This window comes from Lathyrus oleraceus, chromosome 5 (genome assembly GCF_024323335.1).
Source record: "Lathyrus oleraceus cultivar Zhongwan6 chromosome 5, CAAS_Psat_ZW6_1.0, whole genome shotgun sequence".
Lineage (NCBI taxonomy): Eukaryota > Viridiplantae > Streptophyta > Magnoliopsida > Fabales > Fabaceae > Lathyrus > Lathyrus oleraceus.
This window is the reverse complement of record NC_066583.1, coordinates 70,554,907-70,572,799: the sequence shown is the minus strand read 5'-3', so window position 1 is coordinate 70,572,799 and position 17,893 is coordinate 70,554,907. Positions and strand designations below refer to the sequence as shown.

General features: G+C 34.5%; 3 protein-coding genes across 5 annotated transcripts; 2 read left to right on the top strand and 1 right to left on the bottom strand.

Annotated features, from left to right (window-relative positions):
• Positions 1 to 870: 870 nt before the first annotated feature.
• LOC127085334 (serine/arginine-rich splicing factor RSZ22A) lies at positions 871 to 3,598 on the top strand. 3 transcript variants are annotated; one of them, XR_007789095.1, is made up of 7 exons: positions 871 to 1,037; positions 1,193 to 1,310; positions 1,505 to 1,593; positions 1,787 to 2,030; positions 2,278 to 2,415; positions 2,947 to 3,173; positions 3,266 to 3,598. XR_007789095.1 is itself a non-coding variant. In XM_051025854.1 (6 exons), the coding sequence occupies exons 2-6, from the start codon at positions 1,222 to 1,224 to the stop codon at positions 2,981 to 2,983; spliced, it is 597 nt and encodes a 198-aa protein (XP_050881811.1). In that variant the 5' UTR covers positions 871 to 1,037; positions 1,193 to 1,221; the 3' UTR covers positions 2,984 to 3,260. The 3 variants fall into 3 exon arrangements, 2 of the variants coding, with proteins under 2 accessions (XP_050881811.1, XP_050881813.1); XM_051025854.1 differs by lacking the exon at positions 3,266 to 3,598 and having other exon boundaries at positions 2,947 to 3,260; XM_051025856.1 differs by lacking the exon at positions 3,266 to 3,598 and having other exon boundaries at positions 881 to 1,037; positions 1,214 to 1,310; positions 2,947 to 3,260.
• A 226-nt stretch (positions 3,599 to 3,824) lies between these two features.
• Positions 3,825 to 7,931, top strand: LOC127085332 (probable cyclic nucleotide-gated ion channel 14). The gene is made up of 6 exons (XM_051025852.1): positions 3,825 to 5,020; positions 5,118 to 5,697; positions 5,783 to 5,995; positions 6,096 to 6,509; positions 6,610 to 6,846; positions 6,961 to 7,931. The coding sequence occupies exons 1-6, from the start codon at positions 4,992 to 4,994 to the stop codon at positions 7,678 to 7,680; spliced, it is 2,193 nt and encodes a 730-aa protein (XP_050881809.1). The 5' UTR covers positions 3,825 to 4,991; the 3' UTR covers positions 7,681 to 7,931.
• A 553-nt stretch (positions 7,932 to 8,484) lies between these two features.
• On the bottom strand, positions 8,485 to 12,570 carry LOC127085333 (probable xyloglucan glycosyltransferase 5). Its single transcript, XM_051025853.1, has 5 exons — positions 11,409 to 12,570; positions 10,691 to 10,999; positions 10,313 to 10,603; positions 9,773 to 9,886; positions 8,485 to 9,645 (listed from the first exon to the last, which is right to left on the bottom strand). The coding sequence occupies exons 1-5, from the start codon at positions 12,111 to 12,113 to the stop codon at positions 9,001 to 9,003; spliced, it is 2,064 nt and encodes a 687-aa protein (XP_050881810.1). The 5' UTR covers positions 12,114 to 12,570; the 3' UTR covers positions 8,485 to 9,000.
• Between the last annotated feature and the right edge of the window lie 5,323 nt (positions 12,571 to 17,893).

Here is a 17,893-nt window from a genome sequence, read left to right as displayed (position 1 = left end):
AGGATGAGGGACTTGTCAATTTTCAAGAGCACCGTCAACCCAAGGACTCACTATTGGGGTGAGAGGCAAATCCTAAACGGAAATAATATCTTAAAAACACTTCTTCTTTAGCTAAACCCTCGTGCTCGAAGGACTATGTAGTGTTATATTTGTGAAGGTCCTACATTAGGGCGCCCTCGCCTAAAAAGTTGTATTACTTAGGCGATATATTGAAGACTCGCCTAGTGGTACTGATGACGTGTAAGGATGTAAGTCAAAGGAGGGGGAATCCCCCACTACTCTTTAAAATAGATGGTCAATAACTTCTCATAATTAGGCGGAAATGATTGCCACCTTCCGGGGTTACCCAAACCCTAGGTCCAAAGGGCCTCTATAAATATTCCTCCCCTCAAAGGGAGAGAGGACAAATCTTAGGCTATACAATCATTACACCTACTAAAGCATATCATTTAACTCACATCTATCACCCCTTCAAAAGTTGATACCTAAGCACTTCATTCATATACAGAGCCTCTCACATCATGTGACCATGACTCCTAAAATCATTGTAAAACATCACTGTACAAGACTTCTCTTCGTCGTGGGCAAACTCTAACCACCTAAAAATTTTATAAACCCACTAAGACTTCTGAATCCCCAAACCCTTGCAGGAGAAACACACACCTGTACTTTTTGACCAGTACAAACATATAGAAGTTGAAAAATCAATCTTCAAGTTTTTTTAGCGTATGAGAATAAAATATTAAAGATTTAAAAAATTGGAACCAAAATAACAAATTTAAAATTGGGGATCAAAGTCCCAATTAGGTAAAGTAAATGGACTAAGATGCAATTAAACAAAAAATATATTGAAAGCAAAAAAAGTGTGTGAAAAAAGAGTTTGTTCTTACCAAGTGAGTAATAAAGTCAAACAAGTGGATGCGGTTTCAAATTTGTGTACGTTGGCTGTTCCTACAAAAACACTGAACAAACAAAGCTGCTGCTGCTGCTGCTAGGGTTTATCCCTCCTTTTTCAATATTCACCACATCGCCTTCAGGTTCGATTCTCTCTTCTCTCATGCTTCTCTATTCAAATTCAAACCTGTTAATTTCTCTTCTCTCATTGAAATTCCAAGCTGTGTGTTTTTTTCTTCACTTTGAATTCTTGAAAACCTTCGTTAATTCTTGAATTTGTGTTCTTTCTGACTTGTAGGTTATTGATTCGTTTTTTCAGCGGAAACAATGACTCGCGTGTATATTGGAAATCTGGATTCACGAGTTTCTGAGAGGGATCTGGAAGATGATTTTCATGTTTTTGGAGTTATACGAAGGTAACTGAGTAATTTTTCTAGGCTTGAAGTTGGTATGTATGCATTACTGTAGTGTGTGAATCTGGGAATTAGGTCACCAAGTAGTATCATATTTCTCATTTGGGTTTTAGGTTTTTGTGAGTTTTTCAATTTTTCTTTGTAGTTGGGTTTGAAATTGGGGTTGAATTAATGGATTCTTAATGTTGTTTGTGTAGTGTGTGGGTTGCAAGGAGGCCTCCTGGTTATGCTTTCATTGATTTTGATGACCGCAGAGACGCGCTGGATGCTATCCGCGAATTAGATGGTATGTTATGTTGAGAAGCACTTCTGAGTTATTGTATTTTGTGAGTCTTACTTTTTCACAAATTTCAAGTATTTTTTCGCATCGACCATAGGGTTTTTGAAAATTTTCAGTGTGTTGTGTTTTTTGTTTGAATTCTAAAATAGGGATTAGTATTTCTTTTCATTCTATTAAATATTTTTCTTCCATGGGACAGGTAAAAATGGTTGGAGGGTAGAGCTTTCTCACAACTCTAAAACTGGAGGTGGAGGAGGAGGAAGAGGTGGTGGCGGTGGTGGTCGTGGTCGGTCAGGTGGGGGTGGTTCTGATTTGAAATGTTATGAGTGTGGTGAACCTGGTCATTTTGCCCGGGAGTGTCATTCTTCTCGTGGTGGTGGTGGTGGAAGGCGTCGGAGCCGCAGTCCACCTCGATTGCGTAGGAGCCCGAGTTATGGGCGAAGGTGAGATTGCTATACTATGATGCTACTGGGACTTCTGTACATGGTTTTATTGTGTTGAAAATAAACTAGGTGCCATTCTTCCTGAGTTCATAAAAAATGAAACTGTTCCTTTGTTTTTTGTGACTGGCCGTAACTTGTTTCTTGAGCAGAGTAATTTCCTTTTTTCATGATTTGGTGGTAATATTTGTTTTACACATGTTTAAATTAAAGTGTTTCATTTTCACACCTTTTAATTGATATTTACCAGGAGTTACAGTCCTCGTGAGCGGTCCCCTAGGCGGCGAAGCCCATCTCCTCGTCGTCGCAGCCCTTCACCTCGTCGCCGAAGCTACAGCAGGTCACCCCCTCCTTACCGTGGACGTGAGGCCGTAGCACATGCTAACGGGTGAGGTTCCGTCTCTCTCTGCCTGGGTTATCACTTGATGGTTGCCTGGTATAAACTTGTGCTTTCTTTCAACTAGATGGATATCTAGACTTTTTTTCTTGATATCTTTTCTCAAGTCTAATTTGTATGGAAGTGCTCTTAGGTTATAAAGAGAGTCGCATGCTCTGGCATTTTCCCTCTTCTCCTTTTGTCCCTTTTTACAAAAAATCTTGTGTTTGCTCTAAATTTATGGTATCTTGTCTCTATATGTCTGTCAGCAGCACAGAGGAATGAAAACTAAATCTAATTTCCATAATAGGGCATGGAATATTTGCTTGCTTGATTTTTCGGTCTGCAATCTTAAGATGCATAAGTCGTGTAGTGTCAGCTTTGAGTATGTAAGCTTAAGATGCATAAGTTCTGTGTGTCAACTTTTAGTATGCAAGCTTTAGGTACAAAGTATGCAACTTTGAGTTTCTAATTATTTAGTTCTGCTATAAGTATTGTTACTAAGCATTTGTGCTGAAATATGATGATGTCCATATTGTGCAGAAATGGGTTAAGGGATGCACCTCGAAGCAGAAGTTGATTTTTAAAAGTCGGTAACTGCGACTGTTCAGAAGATACCGAGATATTGTTAATCTAGTGTTTTCAACTGCAGTACACATCTGTTTTGTTGGGCAGTGCCCTGAGCTTCTACCCTAAATGGTTTAGTTACTTTCTTGATTTACTGACTTGTGTTATGTTATCTACACCGAATTCTTCAAGTTTTGTTGCAGGTAAAACAGTTTTTTAAGAGTAGTTGCTTTCTAGTAGTTTGTTAAAAATTGTTCCGGATCTTGCTAAAATATATGTTTTTCTCTGTATTGAGGTGTCTTCTGGTACCACCGCCTTGGTTTTGTGCTTCTACGTTCACTGGGATATATCCTCCCTAGCTGCCCTGTGTGTGATTTTGAATGATTGTTATTCCAGCCAGGCTGCTACAAAGCTTTATGTTTCTTGAATCTCGCTACTCGTTCATGTCTCAAACTCTAACAGCATGTTTTTTAATTAAATTATAAGTGATTGATTACATCAAATATGTATTTTACAAAAGTTGGGCTTATAGGTTTTACCCCTACCTGTGTTGTGAATCTTATGATAATGAAGATAGAAAAATTGATAGAGCACCAGAAATCCCAATACAGCAATATACATCTTGTCACATTCTCTTGATGAAAGACTCTTCTGTTTAATGTTTGCACAATAATATGCCACAATTACCAGTCCTAATATAAAGCTTTTCAACAAACAAGGTGTATATCAGTTCATGGCACGATCAACTAAAGCCAAGAAAAAACATTGAAGTTGAACATAGAAGCATGACACTAGACATTCCTAAGCTATTGTGGCTTCAATCTTTTCTTAGTGAGCTTGGTGTTCATTTCTCTCCACCCCATTTAGTGAAACTTTTACGTAGTCCATGTTCTTAGTCACTATTAAAAAGTGAGTAGAAATGTAAATTGCAAACATTTGTTTATGCAGTTCGACCAACATAGTTTCGTATAACTTATGACGAGTTAAATTACAAGTATGTCGCGCCAGTTCGGCTCCTTGAGTCGTTCTCAAACTTTAGCAATTGTATTGATAGCATATATATGTTGAATAGGTTCTTTCTTGTGCTAAGGCACGTATGATGGTACAATTGATCACATTCTTCCCGTTGATTGAGGCTCAGTTCTTGCAGAGTGAAGGAGATTCTGGATCTGGACCCACTCAACTATATATGATTATTATTTTATCACTTCATGCTTTAGCCATGAAAAGAAATTATTGCTATCATAAGTTAGTTGCATAATAATAGTCGCATAAAGAACTAAATATGAAACACTAAAATAAACTCTTTCACATGTTCTACTTTGATAAAAGAACGGCAAGAACGAACTGCACCTAAAATCTGTCCTAAAAAGTCATGGTACATGCAATTATATCAATGTTTTAAAACCAAACTGTACATTAAATCCGCGAGACCTTGATTATTGTTCAATTGATTAAACCGCACTCGAGTTAGATGATAAATAAAAAGATGTTAAACCAACCGCAGTTCAACCAGACTATAACGTAATGTGAATCAAACCATTTAGCATTTTCGGGTTCAACCGTCTGAGTCGTCTCATCTGGTTTGATTTTAAAAACATTGATTTATAAAATGATAACATAGAATTTTGAATCTATGACCTTCATATGTGAGTAAATCTATAGATGGATATGATTTTTCAGCTACTTCAATTTTGTCACTTGTTAAAAATCAATAAATAAGCAGTTTATGATGGTATGCACGTTGCACTTGTATATTGTATTGTTATTCCATTCTGCATTATAATATATATATTTTCAGCTATGTTAGTGGGAGGCAGTTTTTTTGGTTAAGTTTACAAGTCAAATCCATGTTGTCCAAATCCTCATTGATTCATAGCTTATTCCATAATCCAAAAAAGTTCATAACACGTTTTTGTTGATCCAAAAAACAATGCTGAAACAAAACAGTTGACTCACTAGAGCTTGTTTTTCATCTTTATGGTGTGAGCATTTCAACAATAGTTTCATCTTAAGTACTAATGGAGCTCAAAAATGAGAAGCTAGTCAGGTATATAAAGTCTCTACTATTTGATTTCTCGCATTTTCTGTCTACAATTCTCATTGCAACTTTGCATTGGTTTGATTATGATTTTGAAAACTCACAGGTTCTCTAACGATGGAAAGCTTAATCTTGAGAAGCCGATGCAAGTTTACAAGTTTCAGAAAATTCTTAAACCGAGAGGAAAAACTAGTAGCGGCGATATTGATATTGATATTGATATTGATACTGATAATGAGAAGAACAGAATGAATATCAAGTTTCCGACTTTTGGAAAGTTTAAGGTTTTTCAAGAAAATCATGAACCGTGGAAGAAGAGAATTCTTGATCCAGGAAGTGATTTATTTCTCGAGTGGAAACGAGCTTTTTTGTTTTCTTCTATACTATCACTTTTTGTTGATCCGTTGTTTTTCTACCTCCCGTCCGTATCAATCGAAACTGATAATAAGAATTCGTCGTGCATGGTTACTGATTTGAATTTAGGAATCGTCGTCACGTGTTTCCGGACATTTGCTGATGTTTTCTATCTGCTGAACATGGTCATTAAGTTTAGGACAGCCTTTGTGTCACCAAGTTCAAGGGTTTTCGGAAGAGGCGAGCTTGTCATGGACCCGAGTTTGATTGCGAGACGATATTTGAGATCGGAGTTTTTCCTAGATCTTTTAGCTACATTGCCTCTTCCTCAGGTACCGCGTCTGCTTCAATATACCGATTATAGTTTTTGTATATTTTCTTGAAGGATGTTATATCTCCGGTTTTCTTTGTTGACAGATCGTGATTTGGTTTATCATGCCAGCGATTCGAAGCTCTCATGCTGATCATACGAACAATGCATTAGTACTGATTGTTCTTCTTCAATATGTTCCTAGATTGTATATGATTTTTCCATTAAGTTCTCAGATTGTTAAAGCTACTGGAGTTGTCACAAAGACGGCTTGGGCCGGAGCTGCTTACAATCTTTTACTTTACATGTTAGCTAGTCATGTACGTCGATTTTTCTTCGATCATCACAAATTTCCTTTCGTGATTTTCTCGATATTTCACAATATTATTATTACAAAACAACTCTTATATGTTCTTGTAGGTGTTGGGGGCATCATGGTATTTGCTGTCAATTGAGAGGCACGCGGCTTGCTGGAAATCTGAATGCAGAAACGAAAACTTACCTGTGAAATGTGTTCTCGACTACCTTGATTGCAGTAGTATAAACGATAACGGTCGCGTGAAATGGATGAATACTACTTCTGTGTTCAGTAACTGTAATCCCGAAAGTAGCACAGATTTCAATTATGGAATTTTCGGAAATGCAGTCCAAAATAATGTTCTGTCCTCTGTGTTTATAGAGAAGTACCTCTATTGTTTGTGGTGGGGATTGCAGAATTTGAGTTCCTATGGTCAGAGTTTGAGTACAAGCACATTTGTTTGGGAAACTGCATTTGCAATACTCATAGCTATCTTAGGTTTGGTTTTGTTTGCTCACTTAATTGGTAACATGCAGGTAATTAGAGTTTCTAAATCTTCAAAATAATGCATTGAAACATTTCAATTTTTTGAACTGTTATATGTGTACATAAGCAAGCATGTTTGGATCAATGCAGACATATTTGCAATCTATTACTGTGAGGCTTGAAGACTGGAGGCTCAAGCGACGTGACACGGAAGAGTGGATGAAACATCGCCAACTCCCGGAGTTTCTTAGAGAGCGTGTTCGGAGATTTGTTCAGTACAAATGGCTTGCAACTCGAGGTGTTGACGAAGAAACTATCTTAAGAGGCCTCCCTACAGATCTTCGTAGAGATATCCAACGCCATCTTTGCTTAGACCTTGTTCGACGTGTATGTTCGTGACTTCAATGCAATGCATGTTTTAATAGTTTTCTTGCATTAGAATTATAATAGTTTCTTGAAGTTTATGATTCACAATGCAATATCTTTCTCCGCCGATTACAGGTTCCCTTTTTCTCGCAAATGGATGATCAACTACTTGACGCAATATGCGAGCGATTGGTGTCATCTTTGAGTACTCAAGGCACATACATTGTCAGAGAAGGAGACCCTGTTACCGAGATGCTTTTTATCATCAGAGGGAAACTCGAAAGCTCAACCACAAATGGTGGCAGAACTGGTTTCTTTAACTCTATTACCTTAAGGCCTGGTGATTTCTGTGGAGAAGAGTTACTTGCTTGGGCATTGCTTCCGAAATCTACTCTCAACTTGCCTTCTTCTACAAGAACAGTTAAAGCCCTTGTTGAAGTTGAAGCCTTTGAACTTAGAGCAGAAGATCTTAAATTCGTGGCAAATCAGTTTCGACGTCTTCACAGCAAGAAGTTGCAGCATACGTTCCGTTTCTACTCTTACCATTGGAGGACATGGGCTGCCTGTTTCATTCAGGTCGCTTGGCGCCGGTTCAAGAAGAGAGTCTTGGCAAATAGTCTCAGCCTGAGAGAATACAAGTCCTTCATCGATGAACAAGCAAGAAATCGTATGGAACACGAGAAAGAAGAGCGCGGTAACACAGCACAAGTAAAACAGAATCTTGGTGTCACTATATTGGCTTCAAGATTTGCTGCAAACACAAGGAAAGGGGTTCAGAAGATCAAGGATGTAGAGATGCTCAAGTTGCAAAAGCCTGAAGAGCCAGATTTCTCAGTAGAGCATGAAGACGATTAAGCTCAATACTGCAATGTTAATTAACTGACATTTCAACTGATATTGCAACAGTTCCATATAATTTTCAAGAGTTAAATGCATTGCTCCTCGTTCGTATATCTGAATACGAACGGTCACATTTAACATAGTTGGTGGCGCTGTAAACTTGTATATCTTCAAAAAAATGTTTGATCTCTTGTATATTAGAGTTTCTTGACATACCATACCACATGTATATCACACTGCTCTATTGTTATAATGTTTATACTTTTTGTTCATGTCTTGAGAGATTTTGTGTGCTTACTTTATGTTTTTGTCTTGTAATTTGAACTTTTGGTGGCACTTTGAAGATTACTTGATTTAATGGCTTAAAGTATTATCCTGAACTTTTTCATTACATTCAGATTAAAGTGTTGATTATGAGGGGATAAAAAAAATGATATACTGTTGTTATTGGTAAGCTACTATTTTCTTTTAGGTGTGTGATTGGTAAACTATATTATCAAGACAGACATATCTGTCCAAAGAAATGGGCCAAGCCCTTCTTAATCATAATAGTGAGTGGTCAAAACTATAAAAACATGTTGGGTCAGTTATGAAAATCTCATTCACTAATGACTAAATCAATTTTAAGCACATGAATTGGTTATAGGGGCCACATGAGTAGTACTATATGATCAAAGTCACTTAAACTTTCCTCTGCTATTTCCTGCCGACACTACTTTATATACTTAATTAATATTCAGGCAATTAAAGCACAAGCTGAATTGTTTGGCAACAAAACGATAAAATATAAAAAGAAAAAACAAAGTGATGAAACAAAAATGGAGTAGAAGTTATTGTTTATATCAGATACTAATATGAATATACAGAAAGAAGCACTCTGGTAAAACAGGAAACTAGAATCAGAACTCAAAATTCCAAATAGAACCAAAGACACAATGAAGAAAACTGAATACTTTATACACCTAATTTAAACAGATTAACAAGAATTCAATATCTGTAAGAGTACAATGACCAGTGTCCTATAAGAAATACTTGTGAAGAATCGTGTGAATGAATGAAAATGGATAGAGTTGAATAACAGAGAAGCCTGTTTTGGTACTTCAAATTAAATATCTTTGCTTGACCTGTACTGGGAGTTTCAGAAAGAACTGAAGAAGACCGGACTTTGTTTGCTCGTTGAAGCACTGATACAAACACGGACACAACACTGATTCTGAAATGTTGCCACAAAATAATTTGAGAAAATATAATTGAATGTAACCACATGTGTTTGTGTCGTGTTGGCTTAGACCTTTGTTTTTTCTCTTTTTTCTTTCTGTTTTTAACGAAAACTAACTAGCTCATTTGTTCTCCAATCAAATCAAGGCCTACAAGGAGGAAAGTTATCCCTTGGAAAAGCAGAAAGTAGAAATGAACTCCTTGTGCAGATAACAGACTTCTGACAGAAGCAGTGAGAAGAAGGAATGCCAAAGTCAGTTCTTTCTTATATATCTTATTAGCTTTCTTAACAGGTTCTACAGCTGCTTCTTTGAGTTCCTTCAATTGGTGTAACTCAACAAGTTCGCTCTCAGAAGCTCCTCTATGGATCTTTTGTTGTTCTATTGACTTAGTTTCCCTTTCTGCAGCAGCGAGTAAATCAGATTCCGATGACCTTCCAGCTTTCTTTGTGACAATCCATTCATAAGAGCTTCCCAATTGGAAAAGACCAGATACCATTGCATTGAATTTAGTAACAGACATGGTGTTTTCAAAAAGGAGGTAGGGAACAATAAAAGGAAAAGATTTAGGTGCAGGAAGAATGTTAAGGATCGACATGAAAACCGGAACATAGCAGATCAACCATAAAGGGAGTTCAGCCTCTGGGACAAACATGGTTAAAGGAAGGATTATGCAAAATAAAGTGAACGAGTAAAAGGGAAGGATTAATTTCCTTAGCAGGAAAAATAGCAGAATTAAGTTTGCTTTCTTCCATGGTGATACCTGCAGTTAAAGAGAAATTAAGACCCTTTAGGAAGTACATTATTGTAAGCAATACTTGCAAATACTCAGCCCTTACTTGTCCTCATCACTATTCTATTTGTTACATCAAGCCGTGTATCAGATATACCTTAGATTTCAAAATTGCTGGGAGACACAGCCTGAAAAGTTGCATAGGCCCTGAATGCCAGCGGTGTTGTTGCTTTCTGTAAGCTTCATATGACTCGGGGACTTCACAAAGTACCTGAAATTTTAAAAAGTTTAAGGAGTTTAAGAGATTTCTTTGGGGTCTTAGGTGAACATGGAACTTTGATTGCTTGATGGGAACATAACTAGTCATCTAACGCCCATATAAGAGTTTGGTTCTGTTTGGATAGAGAGCTTAATTAAGCACTTATAGCATAAACCCTTTTCATATAAGTTCCTATGCAAAAGTTATTTTCATAATCAAAGATAAAATAAAGTCAAATGGTTTTTATATCAGTTAAAAGTTGTTTTCATAAGCTATCTTCGGGAGCTTATATAAACAAGTTGTAAAATATTTATGAACATGTCATAAGTTGTTTTCATAACCTCGGCCAAACAGTCTCGCAAGTTTTTAGGTCAGTAGATAAGCTCAAAAAATCAATTCAAACAAACTCTGAAATGGATTGAAAAGAATTATGATCACCTTTACATCATTTAGGAAGATAAATTTCCAACCATTGAGATGAGCTCGGACAGCAATGTCCATATCTTCTACAGTTGTCCTCTCTAGCCAGCCTCCAGACTCTTCTAAGGCTTTGATTCTCCAAACACCAGCAGTTCCATTGAAACCAAAAAAATTAAGAAACACCCCATTGACCTGCTGTTCTACTTCAAAATGGAAGCATAAATTTATGTTTTGAAGACGAGTCAACAAATTCTCATCCTTGTTCACATAAGACCATCTAGCTTGGACCAAACCTAGTTCAGGATTGTCCTGTAATAGAGAAGTCATATGCAAATCTTAATATATGTTAAACACTTACCAATAAACTTATCTGAAAAGTCATGATTTTCACCTAACCTTGAAATGTGGCACAGTTTGCTTAAGAAAATCAGGATTTGGTTGAAAGTCTGCATCAAATATTGCAACAAATTCATAGTCTTTCACATAGTCACAGCTCATTGCAGAATTAAGATTTCCAGCTTTGTATCCAGTCCTGATTAGGCGATGCCGATAGATTATGTTGATTCCCTTTTGGTTCCACTTAGACACCTCGGCCTTAATTAACCATTGTATGCTTTCGTCATCAGAATCGTCAAGTACTTGAATCAGTAAACGATCCCTTGGCCAGTCGATTTGGCAGATTGCAGAAATAGATTGCTCATACACCTGCATAAAGTCAGTTTGTGCAAAGTGAAAAAAGAAGATAAACTCCATAAATAGTTATAAGTTTATATGGAAACTTGTCTACTGCTGCTAGAATACAACTTCTCTTTAATTATTGAGAGGTTCTGTGTTACAGAAAGCAAAAGTAATGATATGAATAGTCTGCATTAGTACAATGTCAATCCAGGCTTTGTTTTCTGAGTTTAGAAGGTTGCAGAAAATTTCTGAGGGAGTTAAAAACTTAAAAGTATAATCTGCCATGTATCAAACTCCACGTGCACTTTTCTAATTCTTTAGACATAGAAAAAAACTGGGTCTTCTATCTTTTTATGACATTTGCAAAATCTATTTTCAACTAAGTAAATAAAAACATATGCTAGCACAAACGGAATGCAGAATTCTGGTGTCATACCTCTCTCTCATTGCACATTGGAATTTGAACCAATACCATTGGATAGCTGCATACAGATCCTTCAACATCATCAACCTTGAAGGGGTCCCCACTAATTCTTGGCTTAACCTTCCTGAGTTTGATCCAAAAGCACCCCAAACAAAGAAGCAGACGGTCGACAGATTGGATAACAAACAAAACAATACAAAACTTGGAAAGAGCCTGAATTGGTGGAGCAATGTATTCAGCACGGAACGTTAACCAAGCAACATAAGCCATGTGGAACAACCTTTCAAAATCAGAAGTATGAGGAATGTGCAAATTATGATTCCCAAAATGCCAACCTTGAAGGTAAGCAACAACCTCAAAAGCCAAAACAGCCAAAGAAATCACTAAAAACAAACTAATTATTCTAAACAACAACTTCCCTTTTTCAACAGCCACCCCTTGTCTCTGAATCACCCTTTTCTTAATACCTCCAAGCAAATCCCAAAGAACAGTCACTAACCAAGTAACACAACCAACAGCACGATGAGCCTTGAGAAGCAAAACCCATGTAACTTGTTTAGCATTCTTGCCGCGATTCTTCTCCACCGGCCTAAATGCAGCATCTGCACCATTAATCTCCACAACAGAGAAATTGGGGTTCTCCATTTTCACCACCACTGGTGTCCCTTTCTGAGTATCCTTCATCCACCAACTCAAAAAATCCAATCGTGGAGCCATTGAAACAACAGATCACAGTTTCACACACACAAATAAACAAACACTTGGTGTGTATATTACTAAAAAAAACTTGATGAATCTTTTCAAGTACACATAACACTAAAAGAGTAAAGACACAACATGGATCTGAAAAAAAACAACCTTAGATTTAGAACACACAACGTTAGAGCGAGGTTGTTTTTGAAGTGAAGAAGACACCTAACATTGGAAAAGCCACATTATGAGGGGAAGCAAAGAATCAAATAAATCTATTATCTCTGAAGCTGTAAGAATAAGACACTAACTTTCAACCAATAAATCCACGTTGCCCTTTCTCATCATCAACAAAATACTACATTAATTACAGTTTCATCGTAGAATCTCTTAACGTAATCAAAATCAAAATTAGTAAAACATAACTTAGTACTAGGAAAAATGCACCTGAAGAAAACAAGGTTGACTCAAATGGAGGATATTGATACCATTATTATTTTTAAGTGCATATTAATAATTTTAAGATTGATATTTAAAAATAACTATAAATAGAACAAGAACAAAAACTTTATTAAATTATTTTTATTACAATTTATTCATCAACTTTCTATAATTATAAGTATAAAATTCAAAAATATTCTAATAACATCTTTTAATTTTTAATATATAATATTAATTATTAGTACTATTTTTTAATGATATTAATTTCACTTAACTTTTTTCAATTGATAAGATATTATGATAATTATACTTCACTAAAAATACTTTTTTATTTATTATATCACTAAGTCAATCAAGTTGATAGATCTGCATATAGATCTATAACTTGAATACGGATTTTAAATTTATACATTTAATTTCTTTATTTTAAAAATTTATTAATTTAATTTTATAATAAAATTTATGTAAAAATAGAAGGTAAATAGAAATAAATTACATTATTATCTTTTTTTTATAATTAAGTTAATTTAGGTAAATAGAAATAAACCACTTTTCTACCTATTTTTCAAAATAATCCACTTTAAAAAAAATCTCAAAATAAAGGAGACGTCAATCCAATTGACACCTATGTACAACGCATAAGAGGAGTCATCTGATTGGCGATAATGTACAAATATATAGGAGCGAGAGTACATTCTTTCTCCTATTTATTTATACATTGTCGCTAATTGAATTGAAATCTATTTTTATGTGTTGTATAGGGGGCGTCAATTTGATTTACGTCTCCTTTATTTTAGTTTTTTTTTAGAAGTGGATTACTTTAGAAAATAGATGAAAAAGTGAATTATTTTCTATATTTATTTAAAAAATGGATTATTTAAATAAAAAAATTAAAAATTAAATCTAAAAAATATAGGATCATCCACTTTTAAATATTTGGACTCTCTATCAAAAAGACAAATATTTTCTCACTCTCTATCAAAAAGACAAAAATATAAAAGCATGTAAATGTGGGAATATATTTTCTCATTCTTGACAATATTATTAAATTATTATTTATTTTTAATTTATATGAAATAGTTATTTAAATTAATTACTTTGAAATGAGAAATATTAATTAAATAGTATGATTATAATTAATATTATGATTAATTTAATATTAAAATCTGAAAAATTAAAATTAAAATTTTTAAATAACTTTTATTGTGAAAATGAAGGGATTAATTATGAATTTATATTTTTTTAAGTTAAGTTTGTGAAGATATCCATGTTAGTAGATTACAAAAGAATTATTATGGGTCTACCCACCCACTTGAAGATTTCAGAAATAATGTGATCTATCATTACAATAATGCTTATTTAATCAATAACCAAAGCATGTGAAAAGATGAAGTCATTCAAGGATCTTCTTAATTTTTAAATTAAAAAAAAATTGCAAATCGAATCCAGCAAATAAATGATTTAAACCAGTTCTAATATTATTTAATAAGAAATGGCAGCTTCTTGGGGAATATTCCTATATTCTTTTTTATAACATCTGATGCCAACACATTAGCTTAGGTAACAATAAAAACTTTTAAAAAGAAAAATATATAGGAAAGATGAAAATTTACTAAGGTACTTCACAAAAGCTATGGTAATGTGACTTATTTAATTGGTTTTTATTTTATTTTATGATTTAATATATTTGTGATCCTTTTAAATATTTTAAATTTTATTTTTTATTTTTTAAAATAATTTTTTTAACTTATCCTGAATCAACCTTCTATCTTCATTTTAATAAAGGTTCTAACTTAATTTATGTCGCCCCAAAATTAAATGGTTTAAATTATTTGGTTTGAAGTAGAATAATGAAATAAACTCTGGGAGTCAAACATAAATTTAAATTCATTGATAGATGAATTGAAATTCTTACTATAGATGATTTAAATTGAAGCCAGTAGAAAAGGAACAACCATTTGATCCATTATTGATTTATTAACTATGTTTCTAAATAAATTAGATCTATCATTGTATCTCATGAGAATGCTTTTGATGCATATTAAAGATAATTCAATCTTATATAGTGTTGCAGAAGGACTTGGTTTTAAGAACAAAGGTACTTATCATAATATCAATTCAAAGAATTCAAATAGAGTTTGCACTTTCTGTCGTCGTAGCTGAAATACCATTGATTTTGGATACCAAAAGCACGAGCATCCAAACTTTAACAAGAACAAACATTATGTTAATATGACTAACAATTGTAGCAATGAAACTGATGGAAAACTGTGATTAAAATAAGCATAAAAATATTTCAATCATGGGATTACATTTAATGTTCATGTTCTCATTACTCCTAGGCAAAATCGAAGCAATGCATGTCCGCTGACGCATGAACAATCTTTCCTGAAGGCCGACTGTTAGGTCTGCGCTTTTATGATTGATAACAATTTTGTTAAAACATACATCACAACAAGATGTTGAGCAAGATGTCGTGACATGTTGATCATACATCTTTTTAGGTTTTGTTTTACTTCTTGGAAGACTTATTTTATTATGAGATATCTGAAGATTCTCTAAATATTCAACTATCATATCTGACTATCCAAGTAGGTTTATTTTAGTAACTCTTGTTTTGTTTCCAGATGTTCACTTGTTTCATAAAAAGGGATGGTGAGAAATTTCAAGGAAATAATAGATCAAATTGATTTGATTCTGCAGATTAGATGTCGAAATATTTAAAGAAACATTAGATTTGATTTTGCAGAATGGATGTCAAAACATTTAAGGAGACATCAGATCAGATTCTGCAGAATGGATGTCAAAACATTTAAGGAGACATCAAATTTGATTCTGCAGAAGATTGTGCAGACTGGACGTCAAAAAATTTAAAGAAACATTAAATTTGATTATGCAGAATGAATATCAAAATATTTAAGGAGACATCATATTTGATTATGCAAAACGGATGTCAAAACATTTAAGGAGACATCAGATTTGATTTGGTTTGATTTGATTTGATTTGTTTTGGATTTGTTGATTTTTTTAGCCCGAAGCCCATGCTATTTTGGGGCTATTTAAAGGGTGATTCTAAACCTAAGAAAACAATGAAGTTGCGCTGGAAATTGTCATTGTTAGGGTTTAGTTGTCGTTGTTATTTGTGAGCCATTCTAATATCTCTTTGATACTTGAATTTGAGTGAGTTTATTGAGTTGTAATTGTGAATCACTCATGAGTTTTTAAGCAATAGTTCATTATGTGTCATTCTAAGTGTGTCTTCTGTTCTTTGATTATTTTTCAGTTGTTATCATTGTTGTGTGACTGAAGGGAAGTGAGAAGGGTCTCATATCTAGGAGAGTCTTAGATAGAAATTCTACGGGTAGTGATTAAGTGAGAAGTTTGTAAAATCATAAGTTGTTTAGAACTTCAAACTAATATTTTTTTAGTGGATTTCCTTCCTGCCTTGGACTCCCCCAGATGTAGGTGACGTTGCACCAAACTGGGTTAACAATTGACCTGTATTATTTACTTCCTGCTTTTTTACACTGTAATTGTTTATGGTGTGACATGTCCTGAACCTGATGTCGTGACATCGTATACGACATCTGTTATTTGTTTACTACTATTGTTGTGTGAAGTTTTGATATTAGTGTCGTGACATCGCATACGACATCTAATATTTATGTACCATAACTTTCAATTGACATCAGAGCAGACACCCTATTTTATTTTGGGTGAGCTCCAGGGAGATACTTTCTGGTACCATAGAAAGGGGATTTGTTAACAGACCACCCATCTTAGATGACACCAGCCATGACTATTTGAAGGCACGTATGGTGGCATTCCTAAAATCTATGGATATCAAGACTTGGAAAGTTGTCATCAAGGGTTGGGAACATCCTTTTGTGAAGGGCAAAGATGGGAAGAAGGAAGAAGATGAACTAGCTCTTAGAAACTCCAAAGCTTTGAATGATCTATTCAATGGAGTTGACAAAAACATATTCAGGTTAATAAACACTTGTACTGTGGCCAAAGATGCATGGGAAATTCTCAGAACCACCCATGAAGGCACATCTAAAGTAAAGATGTCTAGACTTCAACTTCTCACTACCAGATTTGAGAATTTAAAGATGAAAAATGATGAGAGTATTCATGATTTTCACATGAATGTTCTTGAAATTGAAAATTCATTTAGTGCCTTGGGAGAGAAGATGTCAGAAGAAAAGATGGTTAGAAAAATTCTCAGGTCGCTACCTAATAAATTTGACATGAAGGTCACAACCATTGAAGAAGCCCAAGACATCAGCAACACGAGAGTAGATGAACTTGTTGAGTCACTCCAAACTTTTGAATTGGGTATTAGTGATAGATCTGAAAAGAAGAACAAGAGCATAACTTTTGTATCCAACACTGAAGATGAAAAGGACCAATGTGACTTGGATACTGATGAGGGAATGTCTAATGCTATTGTACTGCTTAGGAGACAATTCAATAAGGCGCTGAAGGGCATGGACAGGAAGTCAAGACCAAATGTCAAGAATATCTCATATGACATCAACAAGAATATTGATTCTTAGAGAAAAGAAAGAATAGAAGAAAAGATCAATCAAGGAAAAGGTATTCAATTTTATGAATATGACGGTTTTGGTCACATTAGATCAGAATGTCCCACGTATCTCAAGAAACAAAAAAAGGGTTTGCCTGTTTCTTGGTCTGATGATTCTGAAGGTGAAACTGATGATGAAACTGCTAAGCATATTACAACTTTCACGGGTAGATATGAATCTGATGAAGATTCTTGTGATGAGGATGTCTCTTATTAAGAATTGGATACTTCCTACGAAGAGCTTTGTGTCAGAAGTGAAAAGGTGTGTAAGACAACAGAAGAGCAGAAGAGAATCATAACTCAACTATAGGCTGAAAAAAAGAAACTTTTATCTACTGTCACTGATCTTGAAAATGAGATAAATCTATTGTCTTCTAAACTTGAAAACATGACCAAATCCATAAGAATGTTGAACAATGAGTCTGATATGCTAGATGAAATTCTTCAAGTTGGAAAAGGGGATGGAAACTTAAAAGGTATATGTTTTAATTACCAATATCAAAATAAACAAGGAAAAAACCCTATGACAAAAATTTATTCCTCCAGAAAGGAAGTATGAGCCCATGATGCCTGACCAAATATTACAACATCCTGCCAAGCATCAAGAAACTCAAACTAAAGTCAAGTTTTTTCCTTGGAAATGTCATTATTATTATAAATATGGACATATAAAGCCTTTCTACTACAAACCGTATGGTTATCCAAAACATCCAACATATCCTAAGGATAATCATGTAATGATTAAAACTAGAAAGGAGTGCAAACCTAAGGTTGTCCC